The 26,527-nt window shown below is 36.3% G+C and overlaps 1 protein-coding gene across 1 annotated transcript in view; it reads right to left on the bottom strand.

Moving 5' to 3' along the window:
• Positions 1-26,527, bottom strand: part of LOC149786307 (ubiquitin carboxyl-terminal hydrolase 47-like) — a 130,007-nt gene that overhangs the window by 30,093 nt on the left and 73,387 nt on the right. Inside the window, exons 23-30 of the mRNA XM_089976694.1 lie at positions 26,012-26,135; positions 21,563-22,270; positions 20,021-20,112; positions 16,276-16,356; positions 13,156-13,236; positions 11,530-11,645; positions 7,778-7,896; positions 5,747-5,877 (exon numbers count right to left, since the gene is read on the bottom strand). Coding sequence (XP_089832820.1) covers positions 5,747-5,877; positions 7,778-7,896; positions 11,530-11,645; positions 13,156-13,236; positions 16,276-16,356; positions 20,021-20,112; positions 21,563-22,270; positions 26,012-26,135 — 1,452 coding nt within the window. The remainder of the gene's footprint in view (positions 1-5,746; positions 5,878-7,777; positions 7,897-11,529; positions 11,646-13,155; positions 13,237-16,275; positions 16,357-20,020; positions 20,113-21,562; positions 22,271-26,011; positions 26,136-26,527) is intronic.

The following is a 26,527-nucleotide window of genomic DNA, read 5'->3' as shown; positions in this document are numbered from 1 at the left end:
GTGACGGAGTCACTGACGAAGCCGGCGACAAAGTCACCATCGATGCAAGCGTCATTGATAGAAAACTCTCGGGTTACCGCCAACAGGATAAAAAAAAACAGCGGCGTTTTGATATTGATGCCGAATTAATAATCTCGCTACGACAACAACAGAATAATCACTGCGCGAGTTGCAATTGTATAATGAGTTGGCGTTATTCGGATAAAGACACTCGCCAATTTACCGTGGATAGGATCGATAACAGTCTCGGTCATGTCAAAAACAATGTGAGGTTGACCTGTCTTGAGTGCAATAGACGCAACGGCGCTAGTTAAGACCACGCGGGGGTAATTGAGTATCGTTAGGTATCACTTGTAGTTGCTCGCGTGTAAATCCGCGCTGAGGAGCAGTTGAATCCAGTCTATAGATCGGTGGTCTACCAGTTGATCGTGTTATCGTTGATATGTTATGTGTGGTAACACTCCAAATAGGATCGGTAGCCCTTTTTTTACCGCCTTCAAGCTCTCCTGGTTCATATAGATATCTAACAGTGACATCGCCAAGAATCGGCTTAGAAACGCTATTTAATTTTGATCTTCCGGGTATATACTTTTTTTTAATCGCGTCGCTGGGCTTCATGTTGATTGCTCGGGTAATCTCGTTATTTAACGCTGCAATTACACCTGGCAACCTTTTAACCCATTCACGAGATCGTTTTTCTTGGATGAATTCCTTCGCGTATTGATATCCAAATAACCGTTCAGCGAGAGTCCGATTGAATCGTTCAACAATTGCCTGATCACGATGTAGCGCAGTATGACCTCGTCGTATCGCGACGCTATGATGTTTCAGCGTTGATAAAACAGCGCCGCGAAATTCACTACCAGGATCAACTTGTAATAGATTTGGCCAGCGCAGAGGACCTCTTCGATAAATCCGCTCAAACGCATCGGCTACTTCAGTTGCTGACTTTGTTTTCAACGGTTCCGCTTGTTTGTATCGACTCGCAACATCAACTACGGTTAGCGCGTATTTGTAACCGTTGTCATGCGGCAGAAATAGTATATCAGCCTGATGAACTTCATTAGGTACGCTGACATCAAAGCGCGAGAAGTTGATTTGTTTAGGCGGTGGTAGATAGATTTGCCATATAGCCTGTTTGGATAACCAATTAGCCGCAGTGGTCTTTGTTACCTTTGCAGCGCTTGCAAGCTTACCAATTGCGGCCTTCCCCTTCCAGTATCCTCTCGGAGAATAATAGATGGAATCCATCGTTTTTCTTGGATGATTGTTATTAATTACCAGCGCCAATCATTAATTTACCTTTCATAGCCGATTTTACCAACCATGAGGCCAATTTTTCTTTGACGGATTTATCAGGAATAGCATTTAGCGCGTGAATTAATTTTACATCCGCGATATGACGCTGTTGCAGATCGCTACTTTTGTAAGCAACATCATGAGCATGACACGCCTTATCGATAGCGTTTATTGGATACTCACCGGGTTTGGGCTGATTTTGATCATCGAGTCTAATATCTAATCGTGTTCCGGGGCCACAGTAGTTATATCCTGGGAGGTGTTTTTCTCCTGGATACTTTGCCCATGGTGTTCCGGGGAGTTTTGCCAATTTGGCTGCGATGTCACCTCCTCGCTTTTTTTTAAAACATCTCCGGGTCTAATAGAAATAAATCTAAATTTCTTTGTACCGCATTGTACACACTTACCAGTAAGCGCCGATCTGTTATTTCTTGTCGTAACGGTTGTCATATCATTTGTGCCAGTACGCACTCTACACTTCACACAATATAGATCCATAATTTATGTATAGAGATATGAATATAATTGATTTTTCGGCGACTAAAACAAGAGAACCAGTTAAGCATGTTGCAGCGTTACCAAACTCGATCCGGATGATTATCATCGGACCATCTGGATCCGGCAAGACGCAATTGTTACTCAATTTAATAATGAGATGGATGAAGTGGGATAAGTTGTATTTGGTTGCTCCTAGCGTAGATGATCAACGATGCTACGAGGTGTTGAAAGATTTCAACGAGAATGCATCAGCGATCGCTAAAAAGAATGTTATTGAGTTTATTACGGATATCAATGATGCACCGGGTATTGATGATATTGATGGCGACGTTAACAATCTAGTCGTGTACGATGATGTTATGTTAGACAATCAAAAGAACCCAGCTAGGATATTTTCCAGAGGCAGGCATAAAAACACTGACGTGATATATGTCACTCAACGATACACTCAGATTCCAAAAGTAATCAGAGATAACTGCAATATTCTTGCTGTATTCAACGGCGTTGATACACACACGCTACGAAATATTTGGCAGACATGGTGCGGCGGTGACATGGACTTTAATGTTTTTCGAAACTTTTTTAGTCATGCTCAGTCGACCCCACATGGATTCATAACGATAAATTTACATGATCCCCGGACACGATATCGTATCGGACTTGACCAAATATTCGGTTAGTTGTAAATAATTTTCATTGTAAATAACCACTTAGCAGCAGAGGGGGCGATGACATCGACGCGGTCGTCGATGTGCTTACCGGACGCTGACGACGCTGGGGATCGGCGCGCAGAAGGTGTTAATTAAACCAAATGACGTTTGGACGATCCCCCAACGACGACGTCGTTTTTTTTTTACCAGGCGCTGACGACACTAGATCATTGAGTGCAGAAAGTATTAATTAAGCCAAATAACGATTGGACAAAATGTCCGATTCGCCCCCCCTGCTGCTGCTACATAGTATATCATCTCGTCATTTGAAAGACTTCCTCTTGAATTTATTGCTCATGGTGTGAAGGCATGATTTGCCATTTTTACAAAGAAATTTGGTGACAAACATTAACATTAATGTCTATGGGAAACGAATGAATTATGTATGTCCTATTGCAAATAATGCATCCAGTAGAAAAGGACCCAGAAAAAAATATGTCCAACCCTCTTTCTTCTGTTTTACTTGTTCTAGCTCATAAATGTATGATTAACAGCTGTTAACTTCAAAAGTGAAACTAGACAATTACATTTATTAAAGGTTAGGGATGAAAAATGTACAATTTTTAAACTCCAGCTTGTATTAAAGTATGGCCATTTGGTCTTTCTCGTCAAACCAGGTACATGTAACCCAGGTGAAATTGGACCACTAAATCATGTTATATGAGCACTATCTGTACGGTGTCACATCTTTACACCATAACCAGAGGTCAAGCTAGACTTGAATTTTAGGGAAAAGTGACTTCTCCTTTTAGACAGAACAGGGGAAAGTGAGAGTTCAACAGGGAGAAGTGGACACGAAGTAAGAAATGCAATATATATATATTTGTGTGTGTGTGTGTCTGTGTGTGTTCTCTTATTTGAATTATGCCCCCTATTTCCCAGTATTTTCATATTTGCATTTAACACTGGATTTAAGCAATACTTTATTTTGTCCATTTGACTCTAAATTAGAATAACAGAAACTACATTGTAACAAATTTTACCTAAGTAACCAGATTACATTACTGTAATTTCAAGTTAGTAAAAATGCTTAAAAAACTACCCTTAATCAAATTTTTTAAAATAATTTTTATTATTATGTACTTTCTGAAAGTTCACATTAATGGCACTTTAAAACACATTTGAAACAACCCCTGTACCATGTACATAAGGGCAAATGCACATGTCTTCAGATCAAACTGTTTGTCCTAATTTCTTTGTTGCGGATAATACAGTACCGTAACTACTGATAATTAACACATTAAAATGCATGAAACTACAGATATGTCTCCTTTATAGTTGGTATATGAACTAAACCCTTCTTTCCAACCAAATCAACACAGACATGTGAGTGGATCTATTTTTCAAAGGAGGGGTTTTATTAATGCAATCACTCACTTGCTTCATTACAACAGTCCATTGATAGGATTGTATATTTATGGTTTATTTATTTGTCCACGTACCTGTAGTAATTTTAGGCATTGTTAAACAGAATCTGCTTTGCTGCTTTTTTCCGTATTTTCACAAATACAAGTCAAGTCAGGAGACAACTTTGACCTTACAATGCAACTCGCAAATTCAACAACACAGCGTTGCCCCATACGTTTCTGACCTACATAATTGCATTTTAAAGTTAAATCTTAAATAAGACAATACCTAGGCTTTGCTTTCTATGAATTGAATATTTTTCTGAATATATTTGCCCAATGATTTATGAAAAAAGACAATGTAATAAACTGATACTTCCTAGACCGAGATATCAGCCATTAGCCTTAGGGATGTTTCCATTACTGGTTCACTAAACGTTTCAAACTAATTTCATGATGAAACAGAGTACAAGAGGCACTTAAAATATCCAGATCACCGATTCTGTTCTTAAAGCACAGATTGCTTTTTACATACTAATGTTAAAATTTCGAAACACAAGTTTGTATGTTTTTATTATCAAGGGATAACATGCATAAATTGGAAAATGATAGTTGGTAACCTACTTGGGAAAGGGTTAATGGTCAATCAGCTATAAAAACACATGCCTGTGAATGTGCAAGAGTTTGTCAGTGTAACTGATATCAAAACTAGGCGAGGGGATATCTCAAAATGTATGGTCAGTCAATGTACATCTTAAAAAAAATCACAGGGCAAAGTGGTTGTTGCTTTCCTAACAGAAGAAAGTGAAGTTTACATTTCTTAGGCGACTTAGTCTCCCACTTTGCCATAGTAGCATGAGCCTTCATAACCTAGCAATTAATAAACATTAATCAAATTAAAGCCATATATTTGGTACATACATATATGATACGAATATCAGCAGCATACAGTTCTGAAATGGTCTCAAATTTGTTCTTCTCTTCGGGCAAATTAAAAATACAAACTAATAGTGAAAATCAGCTGATATTTATGAACTTAAGTTGTCCATAATTATTCACTTCTGCATACTGGTATTGTGAATTTCAATGATAATAAATTATAGTCATAAAAATTGATTTTAAGTCTTCTCATAACTAAGAATTTTTTTTTGCTAAATTTAAAAGGTCAGTCTTCCAACAGCAATGCTGGCTTCTGAAGCTTGATTCAACCCCTGACAAAGAGCTCATTCTTAGTTCCACATACTGATGAAAAAATAACTGTCTAAACATCATTATAATTTTGGTGTCCAGAGTCTGTAAGGTACAATTTCCTTTGTGTGGAGAAGCTTTAGACTACAGCTGTCAGTGAATTCTATTAGAGAACTGCTTAACCGCCCAGCTGAAGTTTTGGAAGTGTACAGATGGATTTATTAAATCAAGGTTAAGCACTGTTCTCAAGGGAACAATTATCACCATAGGGTTTGAAACCATAAAATGTTGATTAAAAATCAACAGTGCAAATTACCACAGCAGAACCTTGTTTATCTTAATGTTCTTCACTGAAAATTTTGATTTATTCACATCATATGTTTGTCAAACAAGCTTGCATTCTGGGTATAACCAAAACTTTAAACCAAACATTTTTCATGTCTACCAGGAGGTAGGATAAAGGTTTGTTTTGTTTTGTTGTTTAATTACATAACAACAAATGACTGGTTATATTACTTTGATGTAAACTGAGTACACTGACTTGATATGGGACATATGGTGACTGACTGTGACATGATTTCAACTGCATCCTTCATGTCACAAGTTCAGCATGCTAACCACTCTGCCACTATAATAAAAAAAAAGCAAGTTACACAGTAGATACTTCACGCTGCCTCTCACACAGGACAAATACATTTACTGTACCTTTTCTTTGAGTTCATCAACAGTCTGTAATTGAAGGATCACTTCCTGGAATGGATCCAGTTGATACTTAGATGGCATCCATCTTCTTATATACACTGCCAGCTGAGAGTTTGAGAGCATCTTCTCTGGTTCTGTGAACAGAACAATACAATCCCAGATAATAAAGCAACTTTATTGACTTGCAATCAGCATTCCCAACCTATTTTGTATATTTCCAGATGCAGCAAAAGACCAGTTATACAGACCAATCAGAGAACAACTTTGTCAAGAAAATTGGTCATCCAGGCGATTTTAATCAATTCATAATTATAATTTTGGGGGATTTGGTGGGAGTCTGTACTAGCAAACAATATGGATAACTGGTGTCTTGATAATGGATATACCACTGTATTTTACACCAATCTAAGAGAAGGAAAAATGTGACAAATTCAAAAGTGATATTTTCACTGGACAAACCATTTATTTTTCAAACAGTTCTCTGACACCTAACAGAATACCTGCCAAGCTTAACACAAAATATATTGCGAGATAATAGTTCTGGAAATGAAATGGAACAGCCTTGAATTCTAATCTTCGTATAATATATAAATCTGTTTAATCATTTGATACATTCTGCATTTCTTCCATGACTGTGAGCAAAATCAGTGGAAAATGTGTCAAAAATGTTTTGACTGGCTTAAAAATTGTTTATTGTGTGTGTGTTTGTGTGTCTGAGAGAGAGATTGGATTTTTAACATAACTTTGATCATAATTCTATGATGTCTGCAGCGTGACAGCTCATGGTGATGTCTAGCACTGGACCATCACGACACAGACATAAAGAATCCTGTCCCACCCAGTCACATTATCCTGGCACTAAGCCAACCAGCCCTAACACTAATCTCTTAATCCTTAGTGTCAATTGAGGCAGCTGCTAGTACCATTTTTATAAGTCTCTGATATAACTCGGCCATGGTTTGAAACCGCAACCTCCTGAATCTGAGGTTGATACTCTACCCACTTAGGCCACCAGAGTGGGATTTTTGTGCATAATTTTAATTCATTTCTATAAGTGATACAAAAAAAAATTAACCAAACAAGAGGCTAAAGCTGGCTCAATTTCACACAACTAGCCTACATAACTTAACAGTTGGCCTGGATGAAGCAGTCTTATAAGAACACAACACTACATACACTATCTCCTAACTTTATATCATGCTGTTTGTTTTCTTTTACTGCAGTCTGATAAAATTATTTCCAAAGATTTTCCTTTTAATCAACTTAGCCAAGATCATGCAATATTAACCTATTGTTGAAACAGGCTGAGAAGTAATGTATCTGAAGAGGTAACAAGCTCAGCCAATGAAAATAAAATAGTTACCTCTTTTACATGTGGTCATCAAACTTCTCACAGAACCTAAGACTAAGTCTGAGCAAAATCTGATAAATGTTGTTCTAACACCATTTTTCAGCACAGAATAGGACATAAATAGCAATCTGTATAATTGCTGGAGGAACAACCTCTGACCAATGAGAAGCTCCTAGCAAGCTCTCTTATAAACCCATGTATGAGAATGGTAAGACCTAAATACATTGGTCCTTTACTTTAACATTGACGAAGTGATATGGAAAAGTTCCCCTTATACTGGGGTACATTACACAAAATCTATAATTGAGCCTGTATATGAATGGCAAGAACTAAGCAGATTGGTCCCCCACTATAACACTATCCAGGGGAGTTTATAAAATTATACCATAAAAATAAGAAAGATCACCTTATAATGGGTTATATTATATGGAAACATTGTACTGTACAATTAAAATTTTAAGTAAATGTTGCTGAACAGCCCATGAATCTAGACTGTACTATTACAATTTCAAGCAAATGTTGCTTAACTGTAGTTCTAAAATTTCGAGCAAACAGCACTAGACCATGATCTGGCAAATCATACAACAGCTTATCTGGACAATGATATTTACACTTGGCTGCATGTTACACATTTATAAATAAGATCAACTACCTTTGCTGGACCCTTATGTCATACCACGTACCATCTAAAACCTCGAGAAACACGTCCCAGTTGGGGAAAATTTGAATCTCTTCCTCGTAGGTTTGATTATTCAAGTAGATTGCACCTGGATTCTTCCATGTTTTCTTCCTGAGACGACATCTGTGGACAAAAACAATTGATGTTTGGAAGATTGTTATTAACATTATTTATCAGTGTTATGTATAACAAGGATGATTTCTGGGATCATCTTAAAGCTCAAATATGATTTGTCCACCTGAAATTAGGAAGTTCTTGGCAAATGCAATGGCATCAAGTATACTATGGCATAGTCAAAGCTGCATTCCTTTGAAAACTAAATGTAAACAAATATAATGAGAGTAGCAAATAACTAATAAAAGGACTGTCTTACTCCCAAAATTCCCCATTATATACAGATGGCAGAACACACAGATAGATGTGCACACACACACACACACACATCTATATATACACATACATATCTATTAAAGCTGTACCGATTAATCGACCATAATCATAATTGGGCCGATTATTAGAACAATTGGTATTATCAGTATCAACAGAACTAATCAGTGCCGATGTAAATAAATTTCCAAAATATAAATTCAAACATAACATTCATCTTTATATGGCTTGAATTTTTAATCAGAATTAAATAGTGGAAACTAAGGAATAAACTTTTGATTTGGGCGTTAACTGAAAGACAATCTATTCTTAAAAGTAAATACTTTTTAAAACACTTGCTGTAAACTACCGCTGATTGTCTGCACACAACAAATTATCAATACTATTCATGCACTCATCCCAATCACAGCAACCAACCAGTCAATGAGGCCTTGTGTGGCTGTTGAACTTCCAGCATACACATTAGCAGATAGTTAGGCAGATTAGATAGATAGCCAAATTTCCAACTACATGTACAAGGAAACTATGACTCACTATAGTTAATCTGTTCTATAGTGAAGTCCTGCAATGCTCCTAATCATCGAATACCGGTCGCACGCTGAAGCAGCTGAATTCTGGCATACAAATATTATGCAGCATTGACATTGGCATGCCAGCACCAGCAACGTTACCCGTGGATACTCCAGCTGCTGAACTGCTTCAGCACGCGACTTGCAGAGTGGTGTGTGCATCCAGTCAGCCACATGGACAAATTAGTAGCAACTTACTTGATTTAAAACAGTGTTTCAAGAGCAAAAATCAATTGGATTATTAATATTGATTAGCGATTGTACACCATTAAATATACTACCAAGCCTATGCATAATGTCGAACTTGAAACAAAAGTTTAGTCTTGAATTACTTCAAAGTAAATGCAGTCGTAGAGTCCAAAGCACATTGCACACTTTGCAAAGCATGCATTTCCAGAGGTGGAAAGGATTCTAAAAACTATATGATATCAAACCTCGTCCAGCACTTGCACTGCAAGCACGTCATCAAACATGGCCTGTTTCTGGCACTTAAAAAAGAAAAGGATGCTGTGCAGTTAACCTCAGCAACTGCAGCAACTCCTTGTACTCTGACTATTGATGCCATGCTGGACCGGAAGCAGCCATTTGCATCTGACGAATCGAGAGCTATTAGTTGGCACAAAGCTACTGAGTTCATGGCAGTAGATGTGCACCCATTTTCCGTTGTTTAAGACATTGGATTTTGACATCTGATGGACAAGGCAGAACTGTGCTATAAAATTCCAAGTTGGAAATACTTGTCCACATCTTTAATATTTGACATGCATAAGGCAGGACAAAGCAAGGTGCGCGATTTAGTTTCTGTCCAATCTGACCTTAGTTTGACCTCTGATGCGTGGTCAGACCCGTCCATCGGCATAGCCTTGTTGAGTCTTACAGCATACTGGCTGATGGAAGCCTTTCAGTGGAAACAGGTGATTTTGGCAGCAACATTTCTTGATAAATCACATACAGGAGAATATTAGGTGAGCAAAGTGGACAAATTATGCGAGGAATACATTTCCAAAACTCATATACATGTTCTTCTGTTAGTCCGAGGTGCAATCATGGTTAAAGCAATGCCTCTGGCTTAAATCGACAGCATCAACTGTTTTGCATGCACGCTGCAGCTTGTTGTCAATGATGGTATTCTGTTGCAACGAGCTGTCAAAGATGTTTTGGCAATCTTGCGATCCATAATCAGCAAGTTCCAGCTCCATCCTGGCACAACAGCAGCTCGATGAGCAGCAGGAACAATTTGGCGTTGCCCATAAGAAACTCGTCCAGGATGTCCAGACACACTGACATTCTACATACAATAAGTTGGTTTCATTATATGAACAAAAACAAGTCTTGGGGTTTCGCTACTCTATATGACCTGCCTAGCCTAACATCCCAACAGTGGGTCTTGATTAGCAATATTGTGGCCATGTTAGGCCCATTCGCAGACATTATCAAGGAAGTGATAGCCAAACATCATTATCCGTCATTCTGAAAATGCTCCGAATGTTGCTGGCTTGAGAGCATGAAGCAAGTCAAGGTATTCAGACAATGCGCCATATGTTGACATCACTTAACACATGCTTTGCTGACGTTGCCAGCAACAAGCTTGTCTTGGCCATCATCTTGGATCCACGATTCAAACATCGCCTATTCAGCGAAGAATTACTTTGTGATCATAGTTGCATCAGCTGACAAGCAGGAGGAACCGCCGACCAAAAAAGAAAAACTGAAACTGAAACAAATGCCATTGGACCATCAACGTCGCATCTCTGGGATTTGTTTTCTGTGCCCTGTGACAAACCTGTCCGTACCATCAATGAAACAACTCACGTGGATGACACTGTTGACGCAATGCTTGAATTGTATCTGGCCAGCGTTCTGTTGCCACGAGAAGACATATACAGCTGATGGAACATTCTCAGGTTTCAGTTCCCCTACTTGGCCAAATTAGCTAGATGCAATTTGTCTAAACCAGCTTCAAGCCTTCCGAGTAAGCAGCTGTTTAGTGGCACAGGCCAGATTTTTTCAGATCGTCATGGGTCATTACTTGGTGAGTAGGGAGAAATGTTTCTGTTGCTTAAACACAACCTACCTAAACGAGGCTTTCAGTATTAGCTGCAGCCAGTGTACAGTGATGTCTAACGTTAGTCTTAATGCATGCGTATTCTTACTTCTAATTATTACTGGGCAATCGTTATTAACATTTTATAGTCATTTATTGAAATCTAGTAATGGCGACCTGCATCACTGAACGTAAGTTAAAAGATAAGCTTAATACATTTTCATTCATTTATACCTTGAATTCGAAAACCATATGTTTTATCAGTGTTAGTTTTAATTTTTTTCAAGTTTTATGTTTTTTTGTGATCGTTGTTTACTATAAACAGCAATGTACTTCTTATCCGATTTCTGTTTGTTTTTGTATAGAAGTTCAAATTCACTTGCCACATAAACAACCTTGTTATAACCCGTACATCAAAAATACATGCTTGCAATACGCTAATAAGTTTATGTTTCTGAAACAATTGTTGTTATAAAACAAATAATAATGAACTAATCAGTCTCATAATCCATATCAGCAAGTTTAATAATCGGCTATATGCGGAAACTGGCATAATCGGCGAGAAGTGACATCGGTACAACTATAATATCTATATATACACATACACACACATGTAAATATACACAAGAATCTATATACACACACACACACACACACACACACACATATATATATATATATATACACACACACACACAGACACAGACACACACATCAATCCATACAACTAATATTTACTTTAATGGAAAGACTCACCTGTCTAAGGGAATATCAAGCCCATGCTGAAGTCGAAGGTCTGGAAATATCATCTTCTTTGACTCCAGGACAGTCATACCTTTCGCAAATATTGCCTCCAGCAGGAACTTGGATGGCTGAGAAAAAAAGAGCAAACTTCTGAGGAATCTGGGAAGTGCAATAAAGGTCTAGTGGGCATATTGCTGAGGCCATTAGTTGGATGTGTGTCCAGTCCCAGTGTCAGCACATTCAAGATTATCTAGACAGCTCCAGTGGCCAAGTGGTTAGAGCATCTGCCTCACATGGAGGTGGTCCCAAGTTCGAGATTAGTGTTTGTGACTGGGTGGGACATGATGCTACATGTCTGCAGCATGATACCCCAGTGCTGGACATAAGTATAAACTGACACACTGCAGACATCATAGCAATATGACAAAAAAATTGTTATAGCAACATTAAAAGTCCAAATCACACACACACACACACAAGATTATTTGTCATCCATCTAAAGCCTGTGGTATTCCTGGAGTTTTCTGGTGTTCTTCATATCATTGACCACTTTCTGACAAATAAGTCTTTCAGTACTGGGTGTGCAACAATTACTGCTTGGGTGCAGTTATCAAAATACTGCACAATATCTAATTTCAATGACAGCAGTGAAAACTATTCTCACATTTTAATGTTTATCTTTACCACCAATAAATATATTGGACAAAATCACTAATAAGTGTGTGTGTGTGTGTGTGTATGAGATTTGGATTTCTAACGTAGCTTAACAATTTTTCAGTCATATCACTACGATGTCTGCAGGGTGGAAGTTTATAGTTATGTCTAGCACTGGGGCATCATGCTGCAGACATGTAGCATGATGTCCCACCCAGTCACATTATCCTAACACAAGGCTGACCAGTACTAACACTAACCTCTCAATGCTGAGCACCAAACAAAGCAGCTGTTAGTACCATTTTTATAAGTCTTTGGTATGACTTGGCCAGAAACTGAACCTTCGACATCCAACATCTGATGTGGATGCTCTAACCACTAAGCCACTGGAGGGATCTCAACAATAAGTAGACTTTGTATGAAGAATACCATGTGGCAACAGGTGTAGCCCTTCTGAAATTCATCACAGGTTAGAACTTACAATAGTTTAGTATGTACAATAACTCCTTATGCATAAATTTTATCATACATGTATAGATGTGCATTCAAGACTCACCTTAAGATTTATCTCAGAAATCCAAAATTTCTGACTAACCATGAAAAGGCAAGAATAAACAAATATTCCAAAACATAATCTGATTTGTTTTATGTTGCTTCAAAGGAATAGTGTAAATAAAATATTTATTGACGTGTGTGAAACTAAAATCAGCTCATCAGTGAAATGAGCAACACCTCCCAATAATCTGTTGCAAGAAGGTTATTCCATTAACAATGTCACAGCTCATAACATTAGCATTAACCAATCAGAATTCTGACCAGTCAGTATCATCAGTATTAACCAATCAGGATTCTGACCAGTCAGTATCATCAGTATTAACCAATCAGGATTCAAAATAATTTCTATGAAATAATTTCTGCTCATTTAATTGTTTTCAAGCATTAGTTAGATAACTACAAACATTAAAACAATAAACCATAACATACCTCGGCTTCATTGACCAGCAACTGATAAATTTTCACTCTGTACTCTCCATTCCTCAGTGCTCGTCCAAGTTTAATATTGATCTGAAAATTTGCAAACGAAATAAATATGAAATAAATTATTTACACAGGAAACCAAATTTAACTTCTTCAATGGCCTTGGGACCTGCTACTATAATGTGATTATCTTTAATGGACATCCAGAATAGTTTAGGCCATGACAAGGCAATAAAGATGATTGTCAATGTTTGGCTCCAAATGTGATACAAGGTAACAAGGCAATAAAGATGAATGTCAATGTTTGGCTCCAAATCTGATACAAGGTAACAAGGCAATAAAGATGAATGTCAATGTTTGGCTCCAAATCTGGTACAGGGTAACAAGGCAATAAAGATAAAGTCAAGTTTGGCTCCAAATCTGATACAAGGTAACAAGGCAATAAAGATGAATGTCAATGTTTGGCTCCAAATCTGATACAAGGTAACAAGGCAATAAAGATGAATGTCAATGTTTGGCTCCAAATCTGATACAAGGTAACAAGGCAATAAAGATGAATGTCAATGTTTGGCTCCAAATCTGGTACAGGGTAACAAGGCAATAAAGATAAAGTCAATGTTTGGCTCCAAATCTGATACAAGGTAACAAGGCAATAAAGATGAATGTCAATGTTTGGCTCCAAATCTGGTACATGGTAACAAGGCAATAAAGATAAAGTCAATGTTTGGCTCCAAATCTGATACAGGGTAACAAGGCAATAAAGATGAATGTCAATGTCTGGCTCCAAATCTGATACAGGGTAACAAGGCAATAAAGATGAATGTCAATGTTTGGTTCCAAATCTGGTATAGCGTAACAAGGCAATAAAGATGAATGTCAATGTTTGGCTCCAAATCTGGTACAGGGTAACAAGGCAATAAAGATGAAAGTCAATGTTTGGCTCCAAATCTGGTACAGGGTAACAAGGCAATAAAGATGACTGTCAATGTTTGGCTCCAAATCTGGTCCATGGTAACAAGGCAATAAAGATGACTGTCAATGTTTGGCTCCAAATCTGGTACAGGGTAACAAGGCAATAAAGATGAAAGTCAATGTTTGGCTCCAAATCTGGTACAGGGTAACAAGGCAATAAAGATGAATGTCAATGTTTGGCTCCAAATCGGGTACAGGGTAACAAGGCAATAAAGATAATGTCAATGTTTGGCTCCAAATCTGGTACATGGTAGAATGCCAAACAACGTAAAATCAATGATGCAGCAACAAGAACAAGGGAACCATACACCCTACGTGTGGGAAGCCATTTCTGCAATAATAAAGGGTTCTACCATTATCATATTAAAATTCATCTCACTTCATTTGATTTGAGGAACTATGGTGGTTCAGTAACTGTGCAAAATAGCAAATTTATAGTAAATTATGTTTCTCCAAGAATGTATTCTCAATCACATTAATTTTAGGAAGATGTTCAAATGAATACACATGAAGAAGCATCCCTTTCCCTCATCTTACAGTTGTCTACCAGATTTTGTTTGGGCGACATCTCAGTGAAGATGCTTACATTTGTGTGGAGGTGAGGGATGGTTAATAGTAATGTGATCAGTTAAGTAATCTCCGAGAAACATAATTCACTGAATAGGTAATTCATTAAATATTTAACTTTCTCTTTTCTACCATATTCCCTGACTACATTAATGTAAGGAGAACAGGTAAGTACAGAAGGCAATGCTGAGCATCATACTTCTACCATGATGACTTTCAAAGGAATAATATTCGTGCCATGATGCTAAATGTATCTGAGATAACCGAGTCATAGCCTTTAATCATAATAAGAAGCAAACTTTTTCTAATCAAAGAGGCAGAGAAAAAAGATAGCCAATTGTGAAATTCAGGCACTCAAAAGGACAACACGATGCACCACTCTCTGAAAAACCACCACTTCTTGTACACCTACAGCATGGAGGGGCTTCAAGCCTGTAAACCTCTTTCACGTCAGATAGCTAAAATTCTCTTCTTCATAATGCTCTCCTGATGATACAGGCATGACGGATGAAGGATTAGCCTGTCTTGGGGTAATTTTTTCTGGGAACAGATATCACTACACTGAGCAGATTGTTTACCCAGGACCTATCTCACCAGTCAGAAAAGGCCTTCTGTTTAGGCTAGGATGAATACAGCATGGACAAATGTCTGGTCATGATCTAAAAGCAACAACTTAACCTAAAATGCGAAATGTCGGTCACAGTAGTCTTCTTTTGTTGTAAGAGTGTATTACTGATATGCCTAACATCATCTCGTTTGATGATTGTAGCATGAAGAGAGCTTGACTAATGAACCTAAACACAAAATTAGTGAAGAAAGAAATATGGGTCACTGTGACCTTTTGTGACGAGACCATGGTTCTTATCAGAATGCAATTTAAAAAGTTTAGTGATTCCTGATATAATAGCATGTATACATACTACAAAGAAACTTGTGTGGTTATGAGGAAAAAACAAAACCTTAATCTAAACCAGTAAAATGTGAAACATAGGTCAGTGTCCTTCTATATTTTAAGGATGTGGTACTAACTGGGATGCATGTAATCATCCAGTTCAATGACGCCATTATAAACAGAGGTTGAGAAAAATGAAGTACAGAAGTTAACCTGTTACAAAAACATGAAACATGGGTCACAGTGATCTACCTTTGTAATGAGGATGTAGAGTTGATCAGGATGCATCTCCTCATGTTTCATGCTTCCAGGTATAACAGTGTGTATACAGGGTGCAAATAACCCAAGCTAAATGCAAAAAAACAACACCAAAAATGTACAAATAATGTAGATGTATAAAATTAGCCCCTGTCCCCTGGAGTAGGAGAATTGAAACCCACTCCAAACATGTGTGTGTGTGTGTGTGCACACATTTATATATGTATGCCTATACCAAGCATAATACAACAGCTGTTCTCTACTTAGTGCAGGCAAACTAAAAATGACAACAAGTTCAGACAGGCAGCTCCACAGTCTGAATGATACTGCCAAAATCAAATAGGCTCTACAGACAACCCCAGATGGTCTCTATTCATGAAAGATCTGTACATCATTAAACTCATTAAACCCTCATGTCTAAATTTCAAACGCCTTACCTTTCCATCTTCCAAGAAGGATAGAGTATCTGATAGTCTGGTACTCTCAAACTCTTGGCTATTGGCATACACCCGATACACCTGAAAAATACATTAAAATAAGAACTGTATAAATTTAGTTGCAGTATTTCATGTCAAATGATTGATATTGTGCAGAAACCATTTTTATTCTTTCCATCAGTGACCCTGACCTTTGTACTTCAAAATCAATAGGATTTTTAATGATGTTAGTCGACTTCATATTCTAACTGTGGCAGAATCCAAAGACAAAAGTGGTACATATACAAGAGGAGTATGCAATGATGTTAAGTGACTCTATGGTCCCACGCTATGGTGAAACCCTGGGGCAGAAGTTGGGAGTGAGACAAAGTGAGTGTGTGATAATGTCAAATGACCAAGTAAACCCCATACTATGGCAGAACACTGGGGCAGAAGTGTTGAATGACAGAAGGGGAGTATGTAAAATATTTTCCAAACAAGAGGTGAATTGGTCAAAAAATTGTGTGTGTGTATGTGTGTGTGTGTGTGTGTGTGTGTGTGTGATGTGGATTTTCAATGTAACTTTAACAATTTTTCATATCATTATGAAGTCTTCATTGTGGCAGTTTATAGTGATGTCCAGCACTGGGGCATCATGCCACAGACATGTAACATGATGTCCCACCCAGTTACATTATCCTGACACAAGACTGACCTGTCCTAACACTAACCTCTTAATGCTGAGTGCCCAGCGAGGCAGCTGTTAGTACCATTTTTATAAGTCTTTGGTATGACTCAGTTGGGGTTTGAACCCACCTACAACATCTGAGGCAGATGTTCTAACCACTAAGCCACTGGAGCAGTGTCAAAAGGTCATGGAAAATAAATATATACATTTGTAAAAAGAAATATAAAATGTTACCTTTTTACGACATACTCTTTTCTATCTTTCTGATAAATAATACAATGTAATGCAATTTGCTTTAAAGAAAAAGTACCATTTACTAGAACATTTCTTGCATATAAAATATCTACTTTTAAAGACAATGCACCATTTACAAGAACACTTCTTGCATGTAAAATATCTACTTTTAAAGACAATGCAACATTTACCAGAACACTTCTTGCATGTAAAATATCTACTTTTACTTCAGACAATTTGGAAATGTCTTATCTAGGTTGCTAATCAAAATGCTTATTTTTAAAATCTCTCAAACCAATTCTGTTCCAATGCAATTTATTTCATATATAATACATGCGAATATCACAAAATAATCGAAAAGAGGACCAAGTGGGTCTCATATCACTTATCTGACATACATTGGTCTAAAAAGAAATCGCAGACACAACACACATCTGACAACCCTGAAAGTTCAAATCAACAAATTTACAAAATTTGACTTCAAGATTTTATTTCAAATCAGAATGATTTTAATCCATCCACATTTTTGGTACAAATACAAAAATTGCACAAATTAAGAGATTTTGAAATTATACGTATTCAACAAACCAGTACTTAACCCTTTACCTCATAGAGTATATGGCTTTTTAGCCCTTCGATACACATGTAGCAAAGTTGCCCAGTGCAGTGTGTTATAAATAGAATAACTGTTACCTATTTGACTCCATACACATAGGCCTGCCTGTTAACTGTTAAGCAATACAGTGTATGTTACGTTTAACCGCAATTTTAACCATTTTACATTTTTGGTACACATCTATTATGTATGGAAAAATTTAAGAGTAAAGTCCGAATGTTATAGCTGTGTAATTATTTTTCATGGAATACTTTTTAATGCGCTTTAAAATCTTGAGAGAACTCATTCACCATCAAGTCAATGAAGCTGTATGACCATTTCTCGTACTCGAAATTTACAAGTTCTTTGTCCGCGTCTACATCACCAAGTCATCTGAATTTGATAATTTATAAAAACTAATTGCTGCCTACATCAATATCAGACCCTTTACCTAAGTAGAGTAGAGGTGTCCAAAGGTGCTTGCATGAGGTAAACGGTTAAAGAGCAGCACAAAAATCAACACAACTACAGTGTGACCCCACTACAGCACACTCCATTATAACATGAATTCATATATAACATGACTGTGGTGTGGATCCCAAAATTATTATACATAGAACAACACACATAAAATATTTTTGTACAGTTTGAAAATTAATGTATAGAAGGTTTATTATCATCTTGGGGAGGAGATCATGTATGAATTTGAAAATAACAACTGTGGAGCTGCTCCTGATAATCTGTACATTTATTAGTTTGTGAAAAACAATTTTCCTTCAGAGTACAAAAACTAATGTGATAAAAGTTAATTATCATTTTGGGGAAGAGACTGCGCATGAATTCGAATATAATACAATTGTAACGTGATTCTTGAAACTGTACAATAATTTAATGAATTTCTTGAAGAAATGCAAAGTACTGTGCCAAAATAAGCTTAGCTAAGTTTTGAAAGAAGGTCAGCTGATGCTGATTAGTGCTAATTATTATTATCAAACTATGAAACAAGTCTTCTCCATTTATCTTTAATGCAGTCTGTATACAGTTTTTGCTCAAATGAAAAGATTCTCATTCAGATTTGTAAATCAAATAATTTAAGTAATTGCTAATTATCAAAGTTAATCCCACTACTAAATGTTGTTCAAATTATGGGACAATGATTAAGGAAGGAAAGAAAACCAATAGCAAACATGGCTTTGTGGTGTGATCAATTGTCAAGCAGTCAGTGGACCAGAGAATACTAATCAGAATTTCCTATAAAAATGACACCATTGTTCCATAACAATTATTCTTGCTGCTTTAGTTCAAACAAATAGGGTCAAAGTGTTAATTAGTGGGTATTTACAATGGATAATGGGATACAGAACATGATTTTTTTTACTGTTCAAGTCCAAAGCCCCAGGCATGACAAAGTCCAGAGTTAAACAAAAGCAATTTGCTTTGAGATTAGTGTTAACAAGTAAAGCAAACAATGAGGTAGTATAAAAGAGGTTCTTACCCAAATTTATATCAATAAATTTACCAACCAACTTAAGGGAATACAATAGATTACTGATGTCAATAAATTTATCAACCAATTTAAGGAAATACAACAGATTATTGATGTCAATAAATTTATCAACTAATTTAAGGGAATCCAATAGACTATTGATGTCAATAAATTTGCCAACCAATTTAAGGGAATACAATAGATTATTGATTTCTACTCAATCAATCGTCATACATACCTACTGAAACAAGTTTATGCATATATGGTGTGCACCATTTTATTGTATTTTCTAGCTTCATGTCATTTTTTAATGGAAACAGTGGCATAAAAACAAAAAAAATATTTGAAAACAGTGGCATAAAAAAAATCAATATCTGAACTCTGACAATATAATTTTCTGTACTGCAAACATATGGTTTCAAGCATTACCCTTAGGTTAATCAAATTTGTTTGCATGTCATGTTTATAAGATGACCCCTACTCTGCTTGAATCAAATATTCAGTAAAAAAAGTTGACTTCTGCAAGGTAAAAGGATCAACATTTGCTATAACAGCTGTTTCCAATCATCCATATTACATTTTGCTTGTTGCCAGTTATTCTGCTTTAATTAGGGACAGGTTCTTGAATATAATGGTGAACCCCTATCATCCCTAAGTAATCTCTTGTGGTACTTCATCTTACTAAAATATGGCCATCACAAACAGTTTTGCATGACAGTTACAAATGAAACTCAAACTATATATCAGACTGAAATAATCTTACTTTAAAATTTTCGGAGGTTAATCCAACATGTGGTTCCAACTCCTTCTTGAAAGCACTCAAAAGAATCCTTTTGTCCACATACACTGTCATACCTGCATTACAAATTGTATTCAAACCAATTTGAGATCAAATCTCTGATCTAAAGAAAATGAACAGATAATAAAATATTAAGCAGTTAATAAAATATACAATTTCTAAGATTTACTTCAAGATCTGAAGAACAGTCTACTCAACTTTTTATGAGATCGGTTTAAATATCACACAAAAAATATATTATGGAATAAATCAGTTCTAACATAAAAGTTTATGTCACTGTTAATTGATCAGACTCTGCTTTCATTACAAGGCAAAATTATACAAATTTATACATTCCTAATCACCTGCCCCACACTATTTTATTCTGTTAAGAAACAGTTTAAAGAGTTTTGCTTATTTTTTCAATAAATGCTAGCTTGAAGTCAAGTATGTTCTGATAGTCAATTCAAAAAGATGCCTAAAATAAAAGAATAAACAAGCATTTCATAATGTAAGTCTTCATGTCTAAATGTAAGCATCACTGTCTAATTCAAGGACTATTGTACATGGTAACTCTTACAAGTAAGTCTTGACATAAATCACTGTCTACATCAAGGGATATTGTACATGATAACTCTTACGTGATTAACAGGCAAATTTCACCTGTTTGACAGGGTCAAGTTTTCATGTCAACCAAAACATGAAAATTGAATGTACTGCTTGATTACTTCTCTTTGAGAGATATTGGTATTTAATTTATGCACAGTGATCCCTCACTATAATACTGTGCAAGGGAGCCATGAAAGTGTACCATGAGATTCCCTTATGCTGGGGTAATTCACACACAGTACTACCTTTAAATCCTGTTATGGGATTCATCATCATACCTGCCTGATAAAAGAGCATCATGTTTATATGAGATGTCTCCCTATACTAAGGTACTTCATACACATTCATACACAGTACTATGCTATGGGAAATGTCAATATATGCCTGATAAAAGTGTTACATGAGAGGTCTCCTTATAATGGGGTTGTTTACACAATGTTATGGGAAACAATATATCTGCCTGATAAAAGTATACCATGTTACATGAGAAGTCTCCTTATAATGGGGTTGTTTACACAATGTTATGGGAAACAATATATCTGCCTGATAAAAGTATACCATGTTACATGAGAAGTCTCCTTATAATGGGGTTGTTTACACAATGTTATGGGAAACAATATATCTGCCTGATAAAAGTATACCATGTTACATGAGAGGTCTTTTTATACTGGGGCAGCTTATACATATTATTACACAATGTAATTGGATACATCACCTTATAAAAGGGACTGTCTTGTACTAACTCAACTCATAATGAGGAACCAGTGTAACTGATCATGAATGAATAATAATCACAGTTTATTGTGTGCAAATATTTGCTGGTGCAGTCAGCACAATCTTTTCACCCATTCTAAAGCAAATGTTTGCATACAGCAAGCTGTGGAAGGTTCCAGTAATTTAACACATGTAGGTACTTACTTCTCTGACCAAGGAAATTTGTCTCAATGGGTTCTGCAAGGAAATACCTCTTTATCTCATCTAACACCTCCTCCCCTTCAGAATCTTTACCCTGTGGAATGAGGTCAGTAGTTTCAGCATCCCAATTTTCACTACACTGAATGGGTTCTTTAAAGTCCATCTCCCTGGAGTGCAGTGGGGAGGGAGGTAATGTCTTTTCATGCTGATCTGAATCATTACCACAGATATGCTCTGACACTTCCTGGCCACCTTCCTGAAGTAAATGAAATTCCTCTGGGGAGTCCAAATTCCCATCACAGTTTGAATTCAAATTTGCACTTAAACTGAACTCTGCACTTGTACTTGTGGACTGTGAGCTCATGCTTTGCCCAAGGGGACTATTTGTCCTTTCATCTGACCCTTGTGGACTAAGACTACTGTTTCGTTCCACTTGCTGGCAACTGTGATATACTGAAGGATCACTTTGACTAAGTCCCCGTTGAAGGGACAGCGTTCTGAATCGGAAATCGATGTCACTATCACTGCGATCACTTTTGTCACTGATACCCTCATCGACTTCTAAAGAATCATTTCCATCATTACACACTTCATTACTGTTGCCAACACTATTCTCTGAACTATTGACACCACTCTCCACTGCCGAGTCAAGACCAGTCTTTGAATAAATAGTTGAATGAGAACACAATCTTTTCCACTCCTCAATTTCAGCTGAATTACACAAAAATATCAATGAATAGATACTCATGCTTTAATTTCTTGGCAATTAAAATACATGAGGTCTTTACATAAATTAAAGATGGGTATATACCTTAAAGGGTTCAATGTTTTCTCTAGCTTACCAGGAAAAGGGGCTCAAAAGGACACACTGAGTTATGTTTTGTTGGGACCAAGGCCCAAAAAATCAATTTGACGTTTGTCATATTTTCAAATCAGGCCATTTTCAATATACACTATCACATATCAAATTTTGAAATCAAAATTCAAATTTGAATATAGAATTTCACCAGCATTAAGCTTCAAGTTCACTTCTTTTTAGCTCTGAATTTCAGAATTTTTACTATTAAAATGCAAGCTTGCCAGTACCAATTTAAAGCCCTGGGAACACTGCACTTAAAGGTGCCCTGCCCATTATTTGATCACTTACTTATTACTTGCTTAATACTTCACCACAATTATGAACATTTACATTAAGTTTTTAGAAATTATTGCAGAATATTTCTACTTAGTTCTTTGATAATTATTGTTCAATTAATGTTCTTACTCAAAATCAAAATGTCTACTGACAAAGTAGAATTTCAAAAACAGTGCCGACACATACAGTACCTATATCATTGGCATCTTTTTTGAATGGCTGCATGGTTGTTAACAAAATAAAACCTTTTATTATTTAAATGTAGCTCCTTTTTAAGCCAACCATTTTTATTATGGATCCAAGCAGTGTTATTATTTAATTTTTCTTGCTGTTCTCAATCATTCCAAGTACTGGTATTAACTGCTGAGGCAAAGTCATCATCAGTAATGTTAATTCAGTTGTGCCTTATGATCTCTGAATTTACAGTGCTTTTTTTTTTTTTTAAATCAGATCATCAGGTAATGTCACCTTCAGTATCCAGCATGAAAAGTTTAAGATCATTCCATTCTGTACAATTTGCACACTATCAAGTACAAATTAATCTTGATCAATCAGAAGCATATATCACACAAATGATAAAACCAAAACGTGATGACATAGTAAACTTGCCTAATGTTCTGGGCCCAGTGCATAAGCAGGCAAATATAATAGAAGGATATTTTGGTTTGGGAATTTTGTAACACACTACTGATGTTTACACGCACTTTCACAGGCACAGCCAGAAGAAAACACTGGTGTTCCATGGAACTGATTTATAGTGTTTGAAGTTGTTGACATGTTAGTACTATCAGATCTCTTAACCTGACATGACTGTCATGTGTGCATGAAAGAGAGTGTGTATGTGTATGATTTTGAATTTTAATGTAGTTTTAACAATTTTCAGTCTTGTCACTACAATATCTGCAGTGTAGCAGTTTATAGTGATGTCTAGCACTGGGGTGTCATGCCACAGACGTGTTGCATCATGTCCCAACCAGTCATAGGATCCGGACACCAGGCTGATCAGTCCAAACACTAACCTCTTAATGCAGAGTGCCAAGTGATTTAGCTGCTAGTACCATTTTTATAAGTGCTCTTTTGATTCTGCTAGGGTTTGAACCCACAACCAAGGTGGACACTCTAACCACTTAGGTCACGACTGGCAGTAAACATGTTCCATCCATGTTCAATCTGTTGACTAGCTTGATTAAATGATCTAAGACTCATAATACCTCATATCAAATAATGAAATAAATCAAAGAAACACAGCATTATTGGTATATGTGAGTTTTTCTTGCATCAATGAACAAGTATATTTCTATATAAAAAAACATTCTTCCCAAGTCACCCCCAAAATTTACAAAATTATGAATGAGAAAAATTGGTCTTGTATAAATTATTTTAGTGCAAAGTCATTTAATGTTTGTAAATGTAGAATTTTTATGCATAATTTGCTCCAGGTCATATACATCTAATTATTGTACGCAAAACTTTGGCAAATACATAATATATATGCAATGTGAATAATATAGACATATATATATATGTTTACATCCTAATGATTATCACCAAAAAGATGTAATAGTGTGGCATTGCTGGAAAAGAAAGCGAGATAATTCAGTTAATTTCTTTTGTACATGGAAGAGCAACATGACTGCAAGAACCTAAATGATCCATACTGCACCCATTGAATATTCTGGTTAGAACTCGATAACTTTAACTCATGATGAGTTTACGACCCAATTACATAATTGTTTTGTGCGCCAAGTGGTGTTGAAAAATGCCAGTGTTTTTCCTGAAATTCCAGGACTTTTCACAGTCAGGAAAAAAATTATCATTTCTCCTGAATTTTTCCCCGATTTCCTGGTTGCGAGAGAACCATGGATGAAACTTTCTGCTTTTTTTTTTTTTAACCCAATACCAAAATGACATGATAGTATAAACCCATGGTCTGGTTATTTATCACCCTCTCACCTGCACCCTTCCACAGACAAGTGTGCACCTCTTCCCTTAAGTGAATCAGTTTGGACTGGTGAATATGGAATAAGCTTAAAATCCATTATATATGTATATTTATTTCAAACATCCTGGTCCTTCAATGTAACAAGTATAACCCTAAATGCACTGTTTTGCCTGTCAGTGGTATTATAACAACAAACTTTTCTGCTTACATAGGCCAAGATAGGAACTGTAGTAAATCTGAGTTCAAACTTCAGTTATAATGTGTATGCTGCAGATACATGGCTTTCAACAACCTGCACACAGGACCTAACATGTTTGCTGCCATTGACACTGCCATTCCTAAGCAAAACAATAACAGTTATAACAACTCATATAAAACGTCTACGAAAATAGTAGCAGTTGCCTTTTACAACACCTCAATACACTAGTGGTTATGTAGTGCCAAGAAAAGGTCAAGTTCAAAACTTTTAAAAATGAATTGCACAAAAGTCTTGGAAATTAACCCCTTCCAAATTTTTTTAAACATTTTAGTACATGATAAAATATTACACATAAAGACGTTAAAATTCTGTACAATGGATATAAATCAAAAGATGCATACAATACATAAAAAAAAAATTAAAACATGATTAAAATTTGTTGCATAAACTGCATTCCCGTAAAACATTCTAGATTTTCTTGGGTGGTTCATCCTTAGTTTCCTCAAGCATTACATGCCAAAATACTTCTGTCTCATGGTGGAAATTCACACATTTAACTGTTCCACTGCCAGGATGCAAATTCTGGTAGAGTTTTACCCTTCAGCAGATATGCACAAGTTAAGTCTGTTTGTGTGTGTGTGATTTTTGGATTTTTAACGTAGCTTTTTTCTGACTGCAGAGGAACATCATGTTTCCACAACGTCTGTGATATTAACTGCTTATATACAGAAACAGAATCTGAAATGATGTAATTTATTGGGGTTGGGGTGCGTCACAACGTAGTTTAAGTAGTAAAAAATTGTTGTAAATTACACAGTAGTTGAAATAAGTACCTATGGTTGGCAGTGCAATATGGACTCTAAATAATTAACTATGGAGGGCAATGTAATATGGAGCCTGAAGAATAACCTATGGAGGGCAGATTAATAAGGAATATGAATAATTACCTATGGAGGGCAGTGTAATATTGACTCTAAATAATTACCAATGGAGGGCAATGTAATATGGAGCCTGAAGAATTACCTATGGAAGGCAGATTAATAAGGAATATGAATAATTACCTATGGAGGGCAGTGTTAATACAGACTCTGAATAATTACCTATGGAGGGCAATGTAATATGGAGCCTGAAGAATTACCTATGGAGGGCAGATTAATAAGGAATATGAATAATTACCTATGGAGGGCAGTGTAATATGAACTCTAAATGTGTTCTGATGCCTATCAAGCAGCTTGTAGAATCGACTCTCCTGAAAGGGAACTGAATTGTCCTGTTGGTCTCCTGAGCACTCAACATATACCTGTCAAAAGAGATAAAGAGCATCATCAATATCAGGAAGCCGTGCAATAAGCTACCTATCATTTCCACAGAAAAATCAATGTTCACTGTCTAAATTTATGGTTTGTAGCGACCACAAAAATGTATGCCCCATGGAAAAAAGTGAGTTTCCTGTACTTAAATGAGATGTATTACTATTTAAAAACAAATTTCATACAATGCTTGAGTAGTCCAAAAGCAAGATATTAAATTATTGAAAATACTTATGAATTTTACCAGATAAATACACATTACATGCTTATATCAAAGGATCTCTAAGTCAAACAAGATCTTCAAACTGTACTATCATCTATTATAATTACTGCAAAATTTAGTGTCACTAAATTTCTATGAATTAGGAAAAAACGTTCCTAA

This window comes from Sinohyriopsis cumingii, chromosome 12 (assembly GCF_028554795.1).
Source record: "Sinohyriopsis cumingii isolate HCF-2022 chromosome 12, ASM2855479v2, whole genome shotgun sequence".
In the NCBI taxonomy this organism is placed as follows: domain Eukaryota; kingdom Metazoa; phylum Mollusca; class Bivalvia; order Unionida; family Unionidae; genus Sinohyriopsis; species Sinohyriopsis cumingii.
Note: the sequence above shows the minus strand (reverse complement) of the source record. Positions and strands in the feature narration are given on the sequence as shown.